Genomic DNA, 22,787 nt, shown 5'->3' on the forward strand with positions numbered 1-22,787 from the left:
TTAGGTCTGTTTGCACCCCTCTAAATCGCTTTCATTCAAGCAATTCATTTTGGGCCCTCAGAGATCAGGATTAAGGACACTTATAGTGACTTAACATTGTTGGAAAAGTCTGTATTTCTCCCACATATATCCAAGGGACAACTGAGAGGTTGTGGTTTGAAATTGGGCCATGTTTTTCAACCATGGTCATCTGTAGTCTCAGTTAGCCTAATGTTTTAAAGATGTGTGCATGAGAGAGAGAACTATAACTAAATAACTATATAACTTTACTATAAAAAGTTAGTGAAAGAAGCAACCAAGAAAAATCCATGAGATTCAAATGAGCTTTTCAGACTTTGTCACAGACAACATAAACACTCCACAATAATGAAAAATGCCCCCCCTCCCCCCTCCATAAGTAGTTTGTTTTAGATGTTCTTATTTACATATTAACATTCACATTGGTATGAACACAAAAATCACACAGAAACAGATTGACAATATCAGCAAACATGGCAGTATTGCGTATTTCTTTTTATATACCACTTCAGCACATCACGTTAATTTGATATTAATCGCTTCCTTCATCGATTAGTGCACATAAGACGTGACATCTTTTGATGACCAGAATTGCCAAACAGACCTGTTTTGTCCCCCTCGTAACTTATCCCAGACATACTTACTGCTTACCCCAAAACTGGTATAAAGACTATTACGCAAATACATTGAATATTGCTTGAAGAATTCAGTGTTGATATTTGGACAAAATTGCTTGAGGTTTCCACGGCTCAACATGGTGATCAACATTTCGGACACATGCTTGTGAAAATTAGATCGCTACTGCAACTCTTTCTGCCAGCTTTGAGACATATTCCATTGGACTGAGGGGAATATTGCTGTTGTGGGACTACAACTGTTGACAAACAAAAAATGTCCTCAAACTCCCATTAATACAGTAACAATGACATAAATCTGGGCCAGTAGGCCTTACAGCATCTCAATATCAAGACATCCGTTTTGTTAGAATTTTGCAGACAGCTTTCTTAGGCTTACAGGTGGCAATTTTTTTATGTGGAAAATGGGTATGAATAACTACAAAATGGCAAAATAATTATATTCAACTGGAAAAACAGTTTCAAATTAAAATAAGCATATAAAACTTTTCAAACAAATTGAGATAACAATGAAATCTTGGAAGTCAGCAGCATCATAAAAACTCTTCATTAAATATTTATGCAGGGTTCTAAAAGGCAGAATTGCCCTGTGTGTACCTTGAGATTATTTTTCTCTGAGTTGACTAATGTTGTGAAAGTGCTTTCAGCACTAGAGCGAAGCGAGCTTTGAACCTTCTACACTAGCGCTAACATGGGCCAGCCCTAGCCTAGCATGAAGATGTGCTAGCAATATCTGTACATATATTAAGTTCTGATCACACCTCTTCTATGCTACATAAAATCAGCTTTTCATTTTGGTTTTCAGTGCTTGCAGCATCAAGACTTTCCAGATCATTCCCTTATCAGTGCAAATTACGATTAAAAAAAAATAAAAAATTGAAAAAGAGAAATCCCCTCCCTAATCTCCAATAAAGAATTGTAACACTAAGAATAGTCCATCATTGTTTGTTTCAACTACACATTTGTGCAAAAATCTTGGACACAAAATGGTAGATTTCCCAAACAAAAAACATTGAATAAAATGAGTGGCCATTTTGATACTACCATAGAAAAACACCACAGCCTTGTGGTTAATTACTGGAATAGCAATTGTGTAACTTCTAAAACAGACCAACTTCACCACAGAATTTTTCACATAGTTTCCTGAGTTTAAAAGACAAAGTCACACTCATTATCTCTGAATCCATGCCTGACAAATTGTTGCTTGTTGTTACGGAAAGCTCTTCTGAGAATTCCGAATAAGCATATTGGCATCTGGAAAATTTGTCCCGTGCCAAATTATTTAATCTCATCTAGTCCACACGGTGTCCTTCATATCGCCACAGGACTGCATATTGCACTGCAAATGTTGCTATGAATGAGGAGTTGGGCATGGACAGTCCTTTGGGGAAGACTAAGAAGCTACACCATCGGGTGAGCTTCCATCTTCCTCACCTTTCACTCAGAGGTTTGGCAAACCAGAGGACAGGTTGATTGAGTTAAGGCTGTATTGTGAGGCAAGCCCTATTACAGGGAAGTAGTCAGCCGAGATTTGGGGTGGTCTGCTCAGTCCACAGCCAGTTCACAGGGTAGCTGCTGGACCAACTTGGCCTGAGTGTAGGCCTGGAGGAAGTCCTTGTAGCGGGGCGCGCAGCCCAGCCACGCTTCGCCGAAGTGTATGCGGCCGGTGAAGAGGAAGCTTCCTGCCCCGGGCCGGACACCACACTGCAGCAGGGTCCTGATCTCGCCTGAGAGGGTCAGGCGGCCTGTCCCGGTGAACAGGGCATATTTCTGGCGAAATACTCGGGTGGTGCTGACCTTTATTACCGCCGCCCGTAACTCGCTGTCCTCATCCACCGCCTCGATGTTACCACGCACCACTGTGGGGGAGAAGAGACACCAGTTAGTCACAAGCTCTTATTGCCCAGATTAGTTTGTAACAGCAGTTACAAATATAAAGATCATAATTCAACAAAATGTGGACTAAATTGGAGGAAATATATTTGAATAAATGTACTTTTCTTGAATACCTGCTCTTCACCTTCTAAAAACATTTTTGAAACTGCTGGGAAACCAGTCATGTTTTCGCTGTAAAAAAAACAGCTGAAGTAACTAGGATCCTAGCCCATCAGAGGCTAATGTTAATTAGAGTCAGTTAAATGAGTATTGGAATACTTCCTGGAACAGTTCCAAAATCCCTTTTTTTGTTTGAAACTGAATGGCTTTTCTAGCCATTTTGTATTGAAGTAAATGTAGTTTGAATTGGGGTAGAAATGCAGTGACACCAAACTGCAGAGGTGGGACCAAGTCACTATTATTCGAGTCACATGGAAGTCAAAGTCCGAGTCTCCAATGACATTAAGCTCAATATGCACATGTAAAGCTCAGTATCTTCCGTTTTGAAAATGCATCACCATTTATGGCTCTAATGACACGCCACATTTGCACAGTGATTGTTTGAGAACCACTGATCAATATAGAGAATAGATTTGTGAATAGATTTTCTGTACAGCTGTAGGATCAGGTGAAGCGCAAAATGTCAAATTGTAGAGAGCGGATCGCCATAAATCTTCAGAGGATGCAGCTTTCAAAGACTCGGCCACTATTGGTTGACCTGTCATGATATAGTGCTTGTTTGATTTTTTTGCTCTTGAAGTGCCACAAAATAAGTGACAAACACTGGCCAGATAATTTCAAGTCATCAGTCTCAAGTCAAAGTCCCATCTTGAGGCTCCAAGTCAAGTTATTTTATTCAGTATCAAGTTGAGTCTCAAGTCATCCCATTTGTAACTCGAGTCCACACCCCTGTCAAACTGTTCCTTGCCTGGCATGTTATAATGGCAGCACGGACAACAACAGGAGGTTGTAAAAGAGGAGAGCTCACCAAAGTCACTGGTGCAGACAGCCATAAGGAGCTCTGTGTTGTTACAGGGTCTGCAGGCACCTGGGGAGAGAGGGGGAAGAAAGAACCAGTCAGTTGGAGCTCCACTAATCAAACAATGCCAATTCCATCCACTCTTCACCTACTCCCTTGTTTGATATTGTAAATCACATAAAACAAAAAAGTAGGTATGACATGGTTAAGTTATTATATTTCAAAGCTTTATGTAAAAAAAAAAGAATTAAAAAAAAAAGTTGAGCTTTAACCTATCCTGTTGCACACATAAAGGACACAAAAAAAAGGGGTGGAGATGAGCTTATAAAGAAGATCAAATGCTCTGGAGGCGGGATATGAATAGCCAGAACAAACCACCATGCAGAGAGATACACACCGCAGTGTTCAGACAGCGGCTACTTTTGCGGTTCGGAGAGGAAGGCCAGTGAAACTTAAAAAGGTGTGAGACTACACTGGCCCCAAACGTTTTTAAAGCCAAATGAAATCAGCCACCCTACCTCCCACCTAGATCCTGCTAGGGTGTCTGCACCCACACCTCATCAAAGAGAACCAGACAGGGCCAAGAGAGGAGGGTGGAGAACTTTAAAGGATTTAAATGGGCAGAGCACCACTTCTACACTTTTTCAGAAAGCACTTCCTTCCTAGGTGTTGTGACGGCTTCATTCACAGCCAGTGGCGTGTATTCGTGGATGCCAAGCGAAGCCAGGCTTCCCCCCAAAAAAATGTATTAGTCAAATTTATCTTTCGTCTCATTGTGTTTCCATAATATTCCTTCAATTTGCAATTGGTTGTATCTTACTGGAGATATCATCCAAGCGATGGAAACAGCACCTCTGTAGATATGTGTAGACCATGCATCTGGATGCTGTCTGGACAAAAATAGTGTGACATGTTGCCGCCGAAGCATTTTGATTGATTGATGCCAGCAAGTATTTGGCCTCAGTTGATACATTTGTTTATAAATAATTAGCCAATCAGCATTGAGCTGAGCTCAATGGTTGGTGGTTCTGGTGCAGCAAAAGGCCCACATAGGGAGGCAAATTAGTTGTCCTGAAGTACCTAGCTAGCTAAAAAAAATCTGCCATGGATGGACTTGGTGTTTTTACTTATTCTCCAAACAGGCCAATGATTATAACTGCTATTCTGATCTAACCATAAATTAATTCCTTTTGCCACTGGCTTGAGACGATTGAAGTTCAATATGTAGCAGGCTCATGTTAACTAACAAGCTAACTTAGCTGGTTCATTGTTGCACATGTGAGAAAGTTACGCTAGCAAGCCCCCTAGGGCATAAAAAAAAGTGTACACTACTGTATGACAGTCAGACCCTTGTGCCAACATGAAAGCAAGGAGGATGGCATTGGTGTTCATCTAGTCCACAAGTAGGGTAGGTCAACATGTTTTTTCTACTTAGCAACACTGCACTAAAAAGTTGATTTCTTTAAGTTTGTTTTCACTGTATTCGGCTAATCATATACAATATATATAGCCTAGCTGATTTGATGCGGTCAAGCGACCATCCCTCATCACTGTCAAACGCTCCCTAAAAAACTTTAGCGAGCAGGTCTTTCTAATTGACCTGGCCCGGGTATCCTGTAATGATATTGACCTCATTCCGTCAGTAGATGATGCCTGGTTATTCTATAAAAGGTGCTTTCCTCACCATCTTAAATAAGCATGCCCCATTCACAAAAAAATAGAACCAGGAACAGATATAGCCCTTGGTTCACTCAAGACCTGACTGCCCTTGACCAGTACAAAAACATCCTGTGGCATACTGCATTAGCATCGGATAGCCCCCACGATATGTAACTTTTCAGGGAAGTTAATAACCAATATACACAGGCAGTTAGGAAAGCTAAGGCTAGCTTTTTCAAACAGAAATTTGCATCCTGTAGCACTAACTCCAAAAAGTTCTGGGACACTGTATAGTCCATGGCGAATAAGAGCACCTCCTCCCAGCTGCCCACTGCACTGAGAATAGGAAACACTGTCACCACCGATAAATCCACAATAATTGATCATTTCAAAAGCATTTTTCTACAGCTGACCATGTTTTCCACCTGGCTACCCCGGTCAACAGCCCTGCACCCCTCACTGCAACTTGCCTAAGCCTCCCCCATTTCTCCTTCACCCAAATCCAGATAGCTGATGTTCTGAAAGAGCTGCAAAATCTGGACACATACAAATCAGCAGAGCTAGACAATATGGACCCTCTCTTCCTAAAACTATCCACTGAAATTGTTGCAACCCCTATTACTAGCTTGTTTAACCTCTCTTTCTTATCATCCGAGATCCCCAAAGATTGGAAAGCTGCCGCAGTCACCCCCTTCTTCAAAGGGGGAGACACTCAAGACCCAAACTGCTACAGACCTATATCTATCCTACCCTGCCTTTAAGGTCTTCGAAAGCCAAGTTAACAAACAGATTACAGACGATTTAGAATCCCACTTCTCCGCTATGCAATCTGGTTTCCGAGCTGGTCATGGGTGCACCTCAGCCACGCTCAAGGTCCTAAACGACATCACCGCCATCGACAAGAGACAATACTGTGCAGCTGTATTCATCGACCTGGCCAATCACCACATACTTACCGCCAGACTCAACAGCCTTGATTTCTCAAATTAATACCTTGCCTGGTTCACCAACTACTTCTCTGACAGAGTTCAGTGTGTCAAATCGGAGGACCTCTGGCAGTCTATGGGGGTACCACAGGGCTCAATCCTCGGCCGACTCCTTTCTCTGTATACATCAATGATGTCGCTCTTGTTGCTGGTGATTCTCTGATCCACCTCTATGCACCATTCTGTATACTTCTAGCCCTTCTTTGGACACTGTTAACTAACCTCCAGATGAGCTTCAATGCCATACAACTCCCCTTCAGTGGCCTCCAACTGCTCTTAAATGCTCTTTCGCTGCCCACACCTACCCACTCATCCATCACTACTCATCCATCACTACTTTGGACAGTTCTGACTTAGAATATGTGGACAACTATAAATACCTAGGTATTTTTTTATTTATGGCTAGACTTACAAACTCCCCTTCCAGACTCAGATTAAGATCCAAAATTAAATCCAGAATTGGCTTCCTATTTTGCAAAAAAGCATCCTTCGCTCATGCTGCCAAACATGTGGGGCGGCAGGGTAGCCTAGTGGTTAGAGCATTGGACTAGTAACCGAAAGGTTGCAAGTTCAAATCCACGAGCTGATAAGGTACAAAATCTGTCGTTCTGCACCTGAACAGGCAGTTAACCCACTGTTCCTAGGCCGTCATTGAAAATAAGAATTTGTTCTTAACTGACTTGCCTAGTAAAATAAAGGTAAAAAAAAAAAAAAAACATACCCTTGTAAAACTGACTATCCTACTGAACCTTGACTTTGGTGATGTCCTTTACAAAATAGCCTCTAACACTCTACTCAGCAAATTGGATGCAGTCTATCACAGTGCCATCCATTTTGCCACCATTGCAACCTGTATGCTCTCGTTGGCTGGCCCTCGCTTCATATCCGTTGCAAAATCCACTCGCCTTTCCTTACAGTTCTCTGCTGCCAATGACTGGAACGAACTACAAAAAACACTGAAGCTAGAGACTCATATCTCCCTCACTAGCTTTAAGCACCAGCACCAGTTGTCAGAGCAGCTCAGATCACTGCACATAGCCAATCTGTAAATAGCACATCCAACTACCTCATCACCATATTGTTATTTACTAAGCCCCAGTACCGCTACTTCCACACTCATCTATCACACCAGTGTTTAATTTGCCATACTGTAATAATTTCACCACTATGGCCTATTTATTGCCTCACACCCCTTATCCTACCTCATTTGCACACACTGTATATAGACTTTCTCTATTGTATTATTGACTGTATGTTTATTCCATGTGTAACTCTGTTGTTGTCAGTGTCGCACTGCTCTGCTTTATCTTGGCCAGGTCGCAATTGTAAACCAGAACTTGTTCTCAACTAGCCTACCTGGTTAAAAAAAATGTAAAAAAATATTTAAGTTGAAATGGTGCTGGAATAGCAGAGGCAGTGATCCTGTTTTATTTGTGCTGACTTGCTGTAACTGTTAGAAACATTAACTTACACGACCTACAACATGGTTAAGCAACTGTTTTACATGCAATATTTGCTTTATGGACTTCACCAGATGCACGTTGCTCACCGGTTTTGTGATGAAACAAAGGTGTGTGTGGTTGAATTTATTCCACCAATGTGTGACTTGTCTTTTTGTTGTCTCTGCCTTATTGTCCATCACGGTGGTGTATGAATGGATGGGTTATAGAGCAAACAACGCAATTATCACAAAATAGGTTGTAATATGGCTTTTTTCCTGGCTTGACTTCCCCAGTGATTTTACCCACACACCACTACCAAACCCTGGCTGCATTGAATTGACTGCATTGTACAAAAACACCCTGGCATTTGTTTTGGCCTTGCAAGTTGCTGGCCTTGCAAGTTCCAAGAAGTACACCCCCCAACCCACCTAGTTGCCCCCTCCACACATTCCTCTTCTTAGTGAAAATGTCTGATAAATGACATTCCTGCTTCCTCCCTGGCCCATAGAGAACCTCCCCACATGCCCAACCAGAATAACTGTGTGTGTGTAGACTCTAGAGTGGGGAGGGGGTGTATTCCTAGAACCAAGCCTCTTTAAAGAGGGGCCACTCAACAAAAGAGGGGAGCATCTCAGATGGGGCAGAGGTCTCCCTGTCGCCAAGGCAATGGCAGTAATCTCAGAACACTCTCCATTGAAAGGAGCTGTAAACTCTGGAAAGAAGGCTCCACATACTGAGCTTTTGTCCCCCCCTAACGATCCCCCTCCTCTCTCCATTCGCCTTCAAATCTAAACCAGGGGACAGGGCCTGTAGGCCTATGCTTCCAGCGAAACTAGAGGACACTTCCCCCACTCTACTCTGCCTGGACACTGAGAAAACAGAAAATAAACACCAAAAAGCAGGTCTGTTTGTACGGAAACATCTTTAGGGGGGGGTTGACGAAATATAATGGAATATGACTCAGAGACGCACACAAAGAGAAATACAGGAAATATGTGGGGGAGAGGAGAACTGAATCATCGAATCTGAGCTAAATCAAATTCTAAAAGTTGTTTGTAAGGCCCATCAACTATCAAGGAGCATATTCAAACACTATTTTCCTTGCTTTGCGTTGAGAGAAATCTTTATAGTTCACGCTTTTATGTTTATCCATTTCAGCCCAAATTACACTTCCATGACCCAGACTGATCCAACATGGCTGCCTCCCTCCTAGGTCCAACTCACCTTCATTACTGCTGATGGGGTTTGAGTCGAGTGACAGGCGCACAGTCCAATCCCCTCTCAGCTCGTAGCGGAAAGATGCAATGCGGCGGCTGATGTCCTGGTGGGGAGTGGCCTGGAGGAAGAGGGCCACCTTCTCGCCGGGCAGGCGGCTGAAGCAGCGCACCCTGGTTGGGGGAGACTCCTCCAGACGGTCCCCTACCAGGAGCTCCAGGACCCCGTCTCTCTCCAAGTAGAGCTGGGCCCCGTGAAAGTGCTCGGAGGGCTTGACGCAGGCCGTGATCAGGCCCGAGCTGCTTCCCCCAGGCCCCACTGCCGCAGAGGGCAACCTGGGGGACAGGGTGAGGCGGAGCGCCCCCTTAGGATAGAGCCAGTCCAGAGCACCCTCAGAACAGTGGAGGGAGATCTGCTCCACACTGCCTTGCTGCTGGGACAGACCACTGTGGGATGGAAAGATGGAGGTAGAGAAAGGAGATAGTTATATACAAGTGGACTTCTATGACCTCCAAGCCAGACAGACTAGTCCTCAGAAGTTGTCCTCTTGAAAATTGGAGTCACCAATATACCGCTTCTAAGGAAATTGCACTAAACCTTGCAGGATGTGTGGTTTTGGTGTAGGGCTTTAGATGTGGGGGAAACTTGAGGGACTGAGGGAGAGCTTGCAACATCAAAGAAATTTTGAAAACTATTAAAACATTCTTTCAAAATGCACATTGAACTGAGGTTTCCATTCGCAGAAAAAAAGGAGTGCCGCCTATTGGTCACCGAAGGACCGCGTCCGTGCCATGTGGAATTATTATTTTTTTTAAATCATAGAGTGTTATGCTGTTAAACTATCTCACTCTGCAAGACTGTAACCCCAAAGCGCGCGTGATACTTTGTTGCAAAGGCACTGGAAACATTTAATTGCCCCCAACAACTGTCTGGTCTTGATCCGATTAAGGTCTGATAATTGACCACCAAAGCTGAACGGAAGTCTTCAAGTACATTCAGAACGAATAAAAAAGCAATTTGATTTTGCACCTTCCTACATTTGAGAAAAAAATCTGAAGGTTTCGCCATAAAACAAATCAAACTTGAATAAATCGTTATAAAGTGATACTTGCCTCCCCCTCCAGCTGCATTGGTCTTCGGAATAACTGGACAGAGCGCAGTCAACAATGGGTAAGAGTAGGATCCAAACTTTGTAAATCCAAGAAATAGCCATTTCCTTCAGTACGTGCTACAAATGAGAAAAACGTAAATGTTCCAAAGATGCAGTCCCTTCAACCTTTAAGCATGGGAATCTCCACCATCCCTATCTAAGCAAATTGTATTTTGCTGTTCTTGGCAACCTCCATAGTACGGTACCCTCCTCTTCTTGCTGATTTCCAGCTACAGTTTTAAAGGAGTGTCCCTGCCTCTATTCTGACTCACTGATCCTAGTGCATAAAGAGAGGAGTCGTCTGAAGGTTTTGTCTTTGAGCAGAAGTTGGTCGACCAATCAGAGTTGGAGAGGATCAACTTTAAACCACTCACACGATAGAGGGGGAGGAGTGTGCTCTGTTGCATGTGACAGAAGAAGAATGATCTATCAGTATGCAATAATAAACTGTTGGTAATAGATAAGAGGCATTTACCATTGTGTCAAACAAGCGTGCGCAAAGTAGGACTATAATGAATTGCTTGGGCAGAAATAGGAGTTCGGTATGATAACCCAATCTGACCTCCTTTGTTGAAATGTGAGGTCTCTATGTCCTCGTATTTTCTCTGACACCTTTTTAAGTTCTCTTTCATGTGGCAGTATTATAACCTCATCAAACATTATTTTGTACTCGTATCCCCATCCATCTTCCTGGACTGAAACAGTGACTTTGAATGTAGGTATATATGTTATATTATATAATTATAAATGATATATTATATACAGTACAAGTCAAAAAGTTTGGACACACCTACTCATTCAAGGCTTTTTTCTTCATTTTTTATCATTTTCTACATTGTAGAATAATACTACGAAATAACACATATGGAATCATGTAGTAACCAAAAAAGTGTTAAACAAATCAAAACATATTTTAAATTCTTCAAAGTAGCCCCCTTTACCTTGATGACAGATTTGCACACTCTTGGCATTCTCTCAACCAGCTTCATGAGGAATGCTTTTCCAACAGTCTTCAATCAGTTCCCACATATAATGAGCAGCGATCCAACTCATCCCAAACCATCTCAATTGGGTTGAGGTCGGGTGATTGTGAAGGCCAGGTCATCTGATGCAGCACTCCATCACTGTTCTTGGTCAAATAGCCCTTACACAGCCTGGAGGTGTGTTGGGTCATTGTCCTGTTGAAAAACAAATTATGGTGCCACTAAGCACAACCCAGATGGGATATGTATCGCTGCAAAATGCTGTGGTAGCCATGTTGGTTAAGTGTTCCTTAAATTCTAAGTAAATCGCTGACAGTGTCACCAGCAAAGCACCCCCACACCATGACACCTCCTCCTCCATGCTTCACGGCGGGAGCCACACATGCGGAGATCATCCGTACACCTACTCTGCGTCTCACAAAGACACGGCAGTTGGAACCAAAAATCTCCAATTTGGACTCATCAGACCAAATGACACCTGTCCAATGTCCATTGCTCGTGTTTCTTGGCCCAAGCAAGTCTCTTCTTATGATTGTTGTCCTTTAGTAGTGTTTGCTTTGCAGCAATTGAACATGAAGGCCTAATTCACACAATCTCCTCTGAACAGGTAGCCAAGTGGTTAGGGTGGCAGGTAGCCTAGTGGTTAGAGTGTTGGGCCAGTAACCGAAAGGTTGCTAGATTGAATCCCCGAGCTGACAAGGTAAAAATGTGTTTCTCTGCCCCTGAACAAGGCAGTTAACCCACTGTTCCTAACCTGTTACTGTTATTAACTGAGTTGCCTAGTTCTATAAAGATGAAATAAAAACAGTTGATGTTGAGATGTGTCTATTACTTGAACTCTGTGAAAAATATTATTATATTTATATTTATATTATTATATTTATATTATTATTATATATATTAATATTATTAATATTATTATAATAGTATTTTGGCTGCAATTTCTGAGGCTGGTAACTCTAATGAACTTATCCTCTGCAGCAAACGTAACTCTGGGTCTTCCTTTCCTGTGGAGGTCCTCATGAGAGCCAGTTTCATCATAGCGCTTGATGGTTTTGAAGAAACGTTCAAAGTTCTTGAAATTTTCCGCTTTGACTGACCTTCATGTCTTAAAGTAATGATAGACTGTTGATTCTCTCTACTTATTTGAGCTGTTCTTGCCATAATATGGACTTGACATTTTACCAAATAGCGCTATCTTCTGTATAGCACCCCTACCTTGTCACAACACAACTGATTGGCTAACAATTTTTAAGAATAAAAGAAATTCCACAAATTAACTTTTAACAAGGCACACCTGTTAATTGAAATGCATTCCAAGTGACTACTTCATGAAGCTGGTTGAGAGAATGCCAAGAGTGTGCAAAGCTGTCATCAAGGCAAAGGCTAGCTTTGAAGGACCTAAAATATAAAATACATTTAGATTTGTTTAACACTTTTTTGGTTACTACATGATTCTATATGTGTTATTTCATAGATTTGATGTCTTCGCTATTATTCTACACTGTATAAAATAGTTTAAAAAATGGAATGAGTAGGTGTGTCAACTTTTGACTGATACTGTACGTATGTGTGTGTGTGTGTGCATGCTTCTGTTTCTCTCTGCAATGTGTGTGTTTTACACGGCCTATGGTGTGTGTGTCTGCATGCATTTCTGCGTGTGTTGAAAAGCAGGAAAAGGCCTTCTTCTGATTTGAGTTATGACAATGCCTCAGACACCATTGTCTCTGTGAGGAGAGAGCTTTGTTCGCCCTGGGGCAATTCAAGGATCAGCATCTCAAGGAAACAGGAAACCGTAAGAGTCAATGACAATGACAATATGAATATATTAGTGGCTAAACTTAGTCATGGGCACTATTGATATGAATATGCATTCATTTGCACATTGTGCATCCTGCACACAAACGTATGAATACATACACTGTACAGTACATGCGTATCCATAAAATCAATGATTCCCACAGTGACCATACGTACATATCCCAACCAGAAATCATGGATTACAGGCAACATCCGACTGAGCTAAAGGTAAGAGCTGCCGCTTTCAAGCAGCGGGAGACTTATCCGGATGCTTATAAGAAATCCCTCTAAGGCCTCCGATGGACAATCAAACAGGCAAAGCGTCAATACAGGACAAAGATCAAATACTACTATTTGATGTTTGTCGGATGTGGCAGGGCTTGCAAATCACTGATTACAAAAGGAAACCCAGCCACGAGCAGCTCAGTGACACAAGCCTATCAGATGAGCGAAATGCCTTCTATGCTGGCTTCGAGGTAAGCCATACTGAACCATGCATGAGAGCGGGTGGTGAGGGTAGGAAACAACACATCCATCACATTGACCCTCAACACAGGGGCCCCTCAGGGGAACGTGCTTAGTCCCCTCTTGTACACCCTGTTCACACACGACTGCATGGCCGTCACACGACTCCAACCCCATTATTAATTTTGCCAACGACACGACAATGCTAGGCCTGATCACCCATGATGATGAGACAGCGACCTGGCAGTTGGTGCCAGTACAACAAACTCTCCCTCAACGTCATCAAGGCAAAAGAGCTGAACGGGGACTACAGGAAACAGAGGGCCGAGCAAGCCCCCATTCACATCGACGAGGCTGTAGTGGAGATAGTTGAGAGCTTCACGTTCCTCGGTGTCCACATCCCTAAGGACCTATCATGGTCCAAACACACAAACACAGTCGTGAAGAGGGCACGACAATGCCTCTTCCCCCTCAGGAGGCTGAAAAGATTTGACATGGGCCCTCAGATCCTCAAAAAGTTCTACAGCTGTATCATTGAGAGCATCTTGATCTTGAAGGCTCTATAAATTGTCAGACTCCAGCGACCCAAGTCATGGACTTCTCTCTGCTACCGCATGGCAAAGCTGTACTGGAGTGCCAAGTCTGGGACCAAAAGGCTCCTGAACAGCTTCTAGCCATAAGACTGCTGAACAGTTGATCAAATGGCTACTCGGACTATTTGTATTGACGTACTATTTTTTGTTGTTGCACTGATTCTCTTGCACTGCACTATGCACACTCACTGGACTCTACCCACACACTCACATATACTACACTGACACTCCAACGCGCACACACACACACACACACACACACACACACACACACACACACACACACACACACACACACACACACACACATGCACACACACATGCACACACACGCTCACACACACAAAACACATGCATATTGACGACACACACACACAATCCTGATTAACTAGTCACTTTTGACCCTTTTTACATGTCCATATTACCTCAATCCCCCAGGACATTGACTCCATACTTTACTCCTTGTATACAGCTTTTGTTTTGGTGCAAATGTTCTTATTTTTTAACTTTGCATTGTTGGGAAAAGGCTCGTAAGTAAGCATTTCATGGTGAAGTCTACACGTTGTATTTTTGCAGTTCCAGTTTCCACCTGCAGTTCAGCACACAGCATAGTTTCAGAGAACAGAGAGGATGCTTTTGCCAATTTAGGGAGTAGTCAGCGGTGTGTGTGAGTGTGTAAGTATTGTAAATTGTCCTCATTCTTAGCACAATGTGATCATTGATTACAAAACAAAGGTTTGTTAGTTCCCATGCTTCAAACAGTGAACCAGATTTTCTCTGTTGTAGAGTTTACTCATCTTCTCATGAGTCTGTGTTCACAGTATTCTCACTCGCTTGTGAATGCAGTATCTTTAAACACTGTCCTTCTGTGACTATGAAACTTTGCATGTGTATATTAAACACTGTGTATATTTATTTGGTATATGTATGCCTCTCTCTCTCTGTGTATGTGTGTATGTCCATACTTGTGTGTGTGCACTTTGTGTATTTACAGTGCATACAGAAAGTATTCAGACCCCTTGACTTTATCCACATTTTGTTACGTCACAGCCTTATTCTAAAATGGATTAAAAAGAGAACACAAGAACACATTGACCTCCATCATTCCTAAATGGAAGAAGTTTGGAACCACAAAGACTCATCCTAGACCTGGCTACCAGGCCAAACTGGCCAATTGGGGGAGAAGGAACTTGGTTAGGGAGGTGACCAAGAAATCGATGGTCACTCTGACAGAGCTCCAGACTTCCTCTGTGGAGATGGGAGAACCTTCCAAGAGGACAACAATCTCTGCAGCACTCCACCAATCAGGTATTTAGTGGCCAGACGTAAGCCACTTTTCTCTGCAGTAAAAGGCACATGACAGCCTGCTTGGAGTTTGCCAAAAGGCACCTAAAGGACTCTCAGACCATGAGAAACAATATTCTCTGGTCTGATGAAACCTCAATGCCAAGCGTCACGTCTGAAGGAACCCTCTCACCATTCCTATGGTGAAGCACGGTGCTGGCAGCATCATGCTGTGGGGATGTTTTTCAGTGGCAGGGACTGGGAGACTTGGCTTCGGAGACTGGGTTTCGGGACAAGCCTCTGAATGTCCTTGAGTGTCCCAGCCAAAGCCTAGACTTGAACCCGATCGAACATCTCTGGGGAGACCTGAAAATAGCTGTGCAGCGATGCTCCCCATCCAACCTGACAGTGCTTGAGTGGATCTGCAGAGAAGAATGGGAAAAACTCCCCAAATACAGGTGTGCCAAGCTTGTAGCATTATACCCAAGAAGACTCGAGGCTGATCGCTGCCAAAGGTGCTTCAACAAAGAACTGAGTAAAGGGTCTGAATACTTATGTAGATGTGATATTTAATTTTAAAATTTTAAATATATTTGCAAAAAATTCTAATAACCTGTTTTTATTTGTCATTATGGATATTGTGTGTAGATTGATGAGGAACATTTTTAATTTAATCCATTTTAGAATTAAGGCTGTAAAGTAACAAAATGTGGAAAAGGTGAAGGTGTCTGAATACTTTCCGAATGCACTGTATTTGGTATATTTATTCCTCTGTATATATGCGTGCATACATATATGATTGTGTATGTATGTGTGTGTGTGTGTGTATGCTGGGAGGAGGGCAGTGTAGTGTTACCTGACGCTTACGGAAACCTGACTCTGGAGCTGGTCTAGTACCATCTCTGTCAGTCTATCCCAGGCCCATAATCAGAAATTAGCCCTCTGACCAACATGGCAGACCTCTCCTGGTGCTGCTCCTGGATCAAAGACCCAAGCTACAGAGCACTTTCCCATAGCTGGAGGGCTAATCTGTGTGTGCACCTGTATATATAGCTAGCAGTTCTATGTGTCCATAAGTGGAGGCCTACTTTGCATTTCCTTCCCACAATAGTGGGATAAGTGTGTATATAGTATGGAGATAAATCGTATTGAGTATGGAGATGAATTGCTGTAAATTTAACAAGAATAATTAGCAAATGAATTATGAATTAGGCTACTGATTCATATATATACTGTAATATATGCATATATTGAGTTTGTATGTGAAAGCTATCCAAACTAAAATGCATGCATCACTAAAATGTTACCTAAGCAGTAGGCTACTGATTCACTATGTATAATATGCATATAATTCAGTTTTTATGTTATAACTATCCAAACGAAAATGTGTGCATCATTAATAACTTTCCAAACTGAAATGTTACTTAAGTAAATGTTTTTCCGTAATCCTACCCTTCCCCACCCTCACAGCAGCTTTCCATGGAAAATCAGTGCAAATCTGCTTTATCTGACATTCCTGCTATTTGTTCTCCAGCTCTGTGACATCTATCCCCGGTAATGTGAATGTCCAACTCCCTTTTCTCTGCTAATCAGACTGCTCATTGTACCTCAAACATTATGTAATCTTTAAGACAGGCTGCCTTCTGAGAATCCGTAGGGGAACGTGTAAACTCCCACTGCCATCCGTTCTACTGACTAGCATGCAATCATTGGAAAATAAATTTGATTATCTACGATTACGATTATCCTACCAACGGGACATTAAAAACTGTAATATCTTATGTTACACCGAGTTGTGGCTGAACAACGACATGGATAATATAGAGCTGGTGGGATTTTCCATGCACCGGCAGAACATAGAAGAAGCTATGTCTGGTAATACGAGGGGTGGGGGTGTGTGTCTTTTTGTCAATAACAGCTGGTGCGCGATGTCTAATATTAAAGAAATCTCGAGGTATTGCTCGCCTGACGTAGAGTACCTTATGGTAAGCTGTAGACCACACTACCTACGAAGAGAGTTCTCATATATATTATGCGTAGCCGTCTATTTAACACCAAAGGCCAATGCTGGCACTAAGAGCTCACTCAACCAACTCTATAAGGCCATAAGAAAACAAGAACATGCTCATCCAGAAGCGAAGCGGTGCTCCTAGTGGCCGGGGACTTTAATGCAGGCAAACTTAAATCAGTTTTATAAAAAATGTACCAGTATGTCACATGTGCAACCAGAGGGAAAAAAATCCTTTACCACCTTTACTCCACACACAGAGATGAATTCAAAGCTCTCCCCTGCCCTCCATTTGGCAAATCTGACCAAAATTCTATCCTCCTGATTCCTGCTTACAAGCAAAAACTTAAGCAGAAAGTACCAATAACTCGCTTAATACGGAAGTGGGAAGATGACGTGGATGCTACGTTACAGGACTGTTTTGCTAGCACAGACTGGAATATGTTCCGGGATTAATCCAATGGCATTGAGGAGTACACCACCTCAGTCATCGGCTTCATCAATAAGTGCATTGACAATGTCATCCCCACAGCGACCGTACGTACATATCCCAACTAGAAGCCATGGATTACAGGCAACATCCGCATCGAGCTAAAGGCTAGAGCTGCCGCTTTCAAAGAGCAGGACACTAATCCGGACGCTTATAAGAAATTCCACTATGCCCTCAGATGAACCATCAAACAAGCAAAGCGTCAATACAGGATTAAGATTGAATCCTACTACACCGGCTCTGACTCTCGTCAGATGTGGCAGGGCTTGAAAACTATTATGGAATACAAAGGGAAACCCAGACATGAGTTGCCCAGTGATGCGAGCCTACCAAACGAGCTAAATGCCTTTTATGCTTGCTTCGAGGCAAGCAACGCTGAAGCATGCACGAGAGCACCAGCTGTTCTGGATGACTGTGTGATAGCGCTGTCGGTAGCCGATGTGAGCAACACTCACAAAGCCGCGGGGCCAGACGGAATACCAGGACGTGTAGTCAAAGCATGCACTGACCACCTGGCAAGTGACTTCACTGACATTTTCAACCTCTCCCTGACCGAGTGTGTAATACCTACATGTTTCATGCAGACCACCATAGTCCATGTGCCCAAGAAAGCAAAGGTAACCTGCCTAAATGATTACTGCCCTGTAGCACTCATGTCGGTAGCCATGAAGTGCTTTGAAAGGCTGGTCATGGCTCACATCAACATTATCCTTCCGGATACCCTAGACCCACTCCAATTCGTATACTCCCCCAACACATCCACAGATGACACAATCTAAATCGCACTCCACACTGCCCTTTCCTCCCTGTTTACCCACGACTGTGTGGCCAAACACGACTCCAACACCATCATTAAGTTTGCGGACGACACAACAGTGGTAGTAGGCCTGCTCACCGATAACGATGGAGCAACCTATAGGGAGGCGGTCAGAGAACTGGCAGTGTGGTGCCAGGACAACAACCTCTCCCTCAATGTAAGCAAGACAAAGGAGCCGGTCGTGGACTACAAGAAACGGCAGGCCGAACAGGCCCCCATTAACATCGACAGGGCTAGTAATAGAGTGGCTTGAGAGTTTCAAGTTCCTTGCTATCCACCTCACCAGCAAACTATCCTGGTCCAAACACCAAGACAGTCGTGAAGAGGGCACGACAAAACCTTTTCCTCCTCAGGAGACTGAAAAGATTTGGCATGGGTCCCCAGATCCTCAAAACGTTCTACAGCTGCATCATCGAGAGCATCCAGCTCGGCATCTGACTGTAAGGCGCTACAGAGGGTAATACATATGGCCCAGTAAATCACTGGGACAATTTTCTACCCCGAGCCATAAATCTGCTGAACTATTAATCAAATGGCCACCAGACTATTAACATTGAACCCCCCCCCCCTCCATTTGTTTTGTACACTGCTGCTACTCGCTGTTTATTATCTATGCACAGACACTTCACCCCTACCTACAAATTACCTCAACTAAGCTGTACCCCCGCACACTGACTCAGTACCAGTATCCCCTGTATATAGCCTTGTTATTGTTATGTTATTGTGTTACTTTTTATTATTATATTTTTTTACTTTAGTTTATTTTGTACATAATTTCTTAACTCTTATTGAACTGCACTGTTGGTTAAGGGCTTGTAAGTAAGCATTTCACGGTAAGCTCAACACTTGGACAAATCTCTCCAACAACAGAGTGATCAAATTAAGATAAGACATCTGTATGCTTTTCTAATTTTATACATATTTAGGATTCAGGAAAGCATCTCAAGAACGATCAATATTTCTCTCACAATTCTGTGATCATTTGGCTTTTTCGGCATCTGACCTCAATGCTGTAGAACAGAGAAGGTTGGGAGAGGACAAAAAAAGATAGAGAAAGGGAGAGAGAGAATGAGAGAGAGAGCAGACAAAACACAGTCTGTTCTCTGACTGAGTGACTTTTCAATAGAGTTAGTCACTCTGGAGCCAACAGTGTCTGCTGCAGTGAATTGGGATGAGAGAATGCGGGATAAAGAGAAAGAAAGGGGGCTTGTTGAATAATTAGAGCATATTAAAAGGGGTATGCTATGCATTTGTCTTGAAATTCTGACACACACACACACACACACACACACACACACACACACACACACACACACACACACACACACACACACACACACACAGACATACAGTCCTGACTTTGTCCTTGCGGCTGGGTCTATCTGCACATGCATGTGTGCGTTCTAATCAGGGGCCTCCAATGGGGAGAAAGGCGCTGGGTCAGCCAGGGTGAAATATTTATGATGGAAATTTGGGCGGCAGACGCAGGACAACAAAGATTGAAACGCCCAAGAGACTACATACTTTACACGAGGTAACACGAGAAATCACCAAATGCAATATAAAGTCCCCAAATGTGAGATTTCATCAAGAATTTTGCATGTTTCTTTTCAGTGAAGTCCAACACTAGAAGGTTGTTTTCATAGAAAATCAACGAGATGTAAAAATAGTTTTGTGTTTTAGGTTTTACTTGATACATAATTAGCTAACATTGACCATATTACAGTAACACCACCTTTTATTTAGTTTATGACCTCTTCAACAAAAGGCTTGCGGATGTATTGAAATGTTTCCATTTTGCATGAATTTAATTGCATAGACACAATGACACACCAATATGTATTTTTTGTGTTAGTCCCACTATGAAAATTGGAAATCTTCAATAGATAAGTTATTTGGGTTGTTCAAAATGGTGGTTTGCTTCACAGACAAAAGCAATTATAGACACAAACAATTATATTGATTTTCCTGTTGGAAACTGGGAAGAATCCAATGGAACCGCTCCATACCGTGAGATCCTTCAAGATGGCACAAAGATGGCATTTAATGATTGAGCGGCTCTGAATGGGCTGACCCCTGGCCCCCAGCCTTGACATTTGGTGACCCTTCACATCCTCTGGGGGCCAGTGGTTGTCACTGGTCGTTTGTCAAACTCCTTTCAGTGATCTGATTACCATTCAGTTTGGGATCTGCCGGCTTCACGCTTCTAGGATCAAGACAAGCTACTTTCAGCAACTTTACATGACAACAAATAACTAGATTGAGTGTAGGGAAAACACTAATTATTCTATTCAAAGAAGTAGAGGAGTTAAAACTTTAGAAATAAACAACTTCTGTCTTTTTTGAAAGAATCTTGAACATAAACCATAGACATACAGTAGATGTTAAGCAGCAATATTGTTCTACACAGGGTTCCCAACCTTTTTTTCCCCAGGGTCCCCCTTTTCACACTGAACCCCCTCTCTTTAAAAAAAATTATTGTTTATTTGTAACGTTTCTCGTTTGTGGAAGGAGAGGAGGACCAAAATGCAGACGACACTACAGTGGTAGGCTTGATTACCAACAATGACGAGACAGCCTACAGGGAGGAGGTGATGGTGGACTTCAGGAAATAGCAGAGGGAGCACCCCCCTATCCACATCGATGGGACAGTAGTGAAGATGGTGGAAAGTTCCTCGGCGTACACATCACGGAAAAACTGAAATGGTCCACCCACACAGACAGTGTGGTGAAGAAGGTGCAACAGCGCCTCTTTGGCTTGTTGGCTTGTCACCTAAAACACTCACAAACTTCTACAGATGCACAATCGAGAGCATCCTGTCGGGCTGTATCACCGTCTGATATGGCAACTGCACCGCCCTCAACCGCAAGACTCTCCAGAGGGTAGTGCGGTCTGCACAACGCAAACTACCTGCACTCCAGCACATCTACAGCACCCGCTGTCACAGGAAGACCAAAAAGATCATGAAAGACAACAACCACCCGAGCCACTCCCTGTTCACCCTGCTATCATCTGAAAGGCAGGGTCAGTACAGGTGCATCAAAGCTGGGACTGAGAGACTGAAAAACAGCTTCTACCTCAAGGCCATCAGTCTGTTAAACAGCCATCACTAACATAGTGACTAACATAGCCTCTGTCAACATACAGACTCAAATCACTGGCCACTTTTATAAATGGATTTAATTATGGTATCACTAGCCACTTTAAATAACGTCACTTTAATAATGCTTACACATCCTACATTACTCATCTCATATGTATATACTGTATTTTATATCATCTATTGCATCTTGCCTACACTGCACAGCCATTGCGTATTCACATATTCATATGTACATATTCATATTCCATCCCTTTACATTGTGTGTATAAGGTAGTCATTGTGAATTTGTTAGATTACTTGTTAGATATTACTGCACTGTCAGAACTAGAAGCACAAGCATTTTGCTACACTCACATTAGCATCTGCTAACCATGTGTATGTGACCAATAAAATTTGATTTGATTTGATATCAATTAGTATACAGAGTTCCCCAAACCAAGTTTACACTCCAACCTAAAACGGTGTGTTTGACATTTGTGAGATGAAACCCACAGAAAGCAGTCTATTACTGTATTGATTTTAGGAAGTCATCAGTTGCCAGACAAGACTCTATACAGAATTAGATTTTTTTTTGGCTTCCTGAGTGGCGCAGCAGTTTAAGGTATAGCATTACAGTGCTAAAGGCATCACTACAGATCCGGGTTCGATCCCGGCTGTGTCGCAGACGGCCACAACTCGGAGAGCCATGAGGCAGCGCACAGTTGGCCCAGCATCACCCGGGTTAGGGTAGGGCTTGGCCAGCTGGGATGTCCTTGTCCCCTTGCACTCTAGCGACTCCTTGTCAGGCGCATGCAAGTTGACTTCCGTCGCCAGCCGAAAGGTTTTTCCTCCGACACATTGGTGCGGCTGGCTTCCGTCTACCAATTGGTTATCACGAAATTGGGGAGAAAATAATGTGATTGTTCTTGTGTCTCATATTGGACAACTGCAATGATAATTGTACTACTTTTAAAAATATAACGGTAACAAACGTTTTTTCCCGGTTACGGATTTACAGAAAATTCTTGAATAGGTGCCAAACCAGACAAAGCTACTGTAGCCTATTGTAGTCTGCAGTCTCCCCAGTGATAAGTTGAGTGTGCTCCCCTTTTTCTTTTCATTGGATTAGTTGGTGAATGGGGAAGAGTGGCCATTGCCAAATGGGACAATGGCTGCAGAGAGAGAGAAAGAAGATAATCAATCAGGAAGTGGCCTCCTTTCAGATGTGCCAGTGAAGCCTGGGCAACTTCCTGGTAGTGTTGCAAAGGTGACTCAAAGCCCAGCCAGCTGGTGCAGAGGGCTCTC

General features: G+C 42.9%; 1 protein-coding gene across 1 annotated transcript; it reads right to left on the reverse strand.

Moving 5' to 3' along the window:
• Nucleotides 1-473: 473 nt before the first annotated feature.
• On the reverse strand, nucleotides 474-10,225 carry LOC112237481 (meteorin). Its single transcript, XM_024406080.2, has 4 exons — nucleotides 9,922-10,225; nucleotides 8,819-9,255; nucleotides 3,517-3,576; nucleotides 474-2,512 (listed from the first exon to the last, which is right to left on the reverse strand). The coding sequence occupies exons 1-4, from the start codon at nucleotides 10,020-10,022 to the stop codon at nucleotides 2,199-2,201; spliced, it is 912 nt and encodes a 303-aa protein (XP_024261848.1). The 5' UTR covers nucleotides 10,023-10,225; the 3' UTR covers nucleotides 474-2,198.
• Between the last annotated feature and the right edge of the window lie 12,562 nt (nucleotides 10,226-22,787).

Source organism: Oncorhynchus tshawytscha, linkage group LG25, assembly GCF_018296145.1.
Source record: "Oncorhynchus tshawytscha isolate Ot180627B linkage group LG25, Otsh_v2.0, whole genome shotgun sequence".
In the NCBI taxonomy this organism is placed as follows: Eukaryota; Metazoa; Chordata; class Actinopteri; order Salmoniformes; family Salmonidae; genus Oncorhynchus; species Oncorhynchus tshawytscha.

What these genes read in the sequence shown, in the direction of transcription:
- LOC112237481 (XM_024406080.2), bottom strand. Translation starts at nt 10,022, where the DNA reads ATGGCTATTTCTTGGATTTACAAAGTTTGGATCCTACTCTTACCCATT. An exon ending in CCCCATCAGCAGTAATGAAG is followed by an intron (nt 3,577 to 8,818) that starts GTGAGTTGGACC and finishes CTCTCTCCCCAG; the next exon opens with GTGCCTGCAGACCCTGTAAC. An exon ending in TGTCTGCACCAGTGACTTTG is followed by an intron (nt 2,513 to 3,516) that starts GTGAGCTCTCCT and finishes TCTCCCCCACAG; the next exon opens with TGGTGCGTGGTAACATCGAG.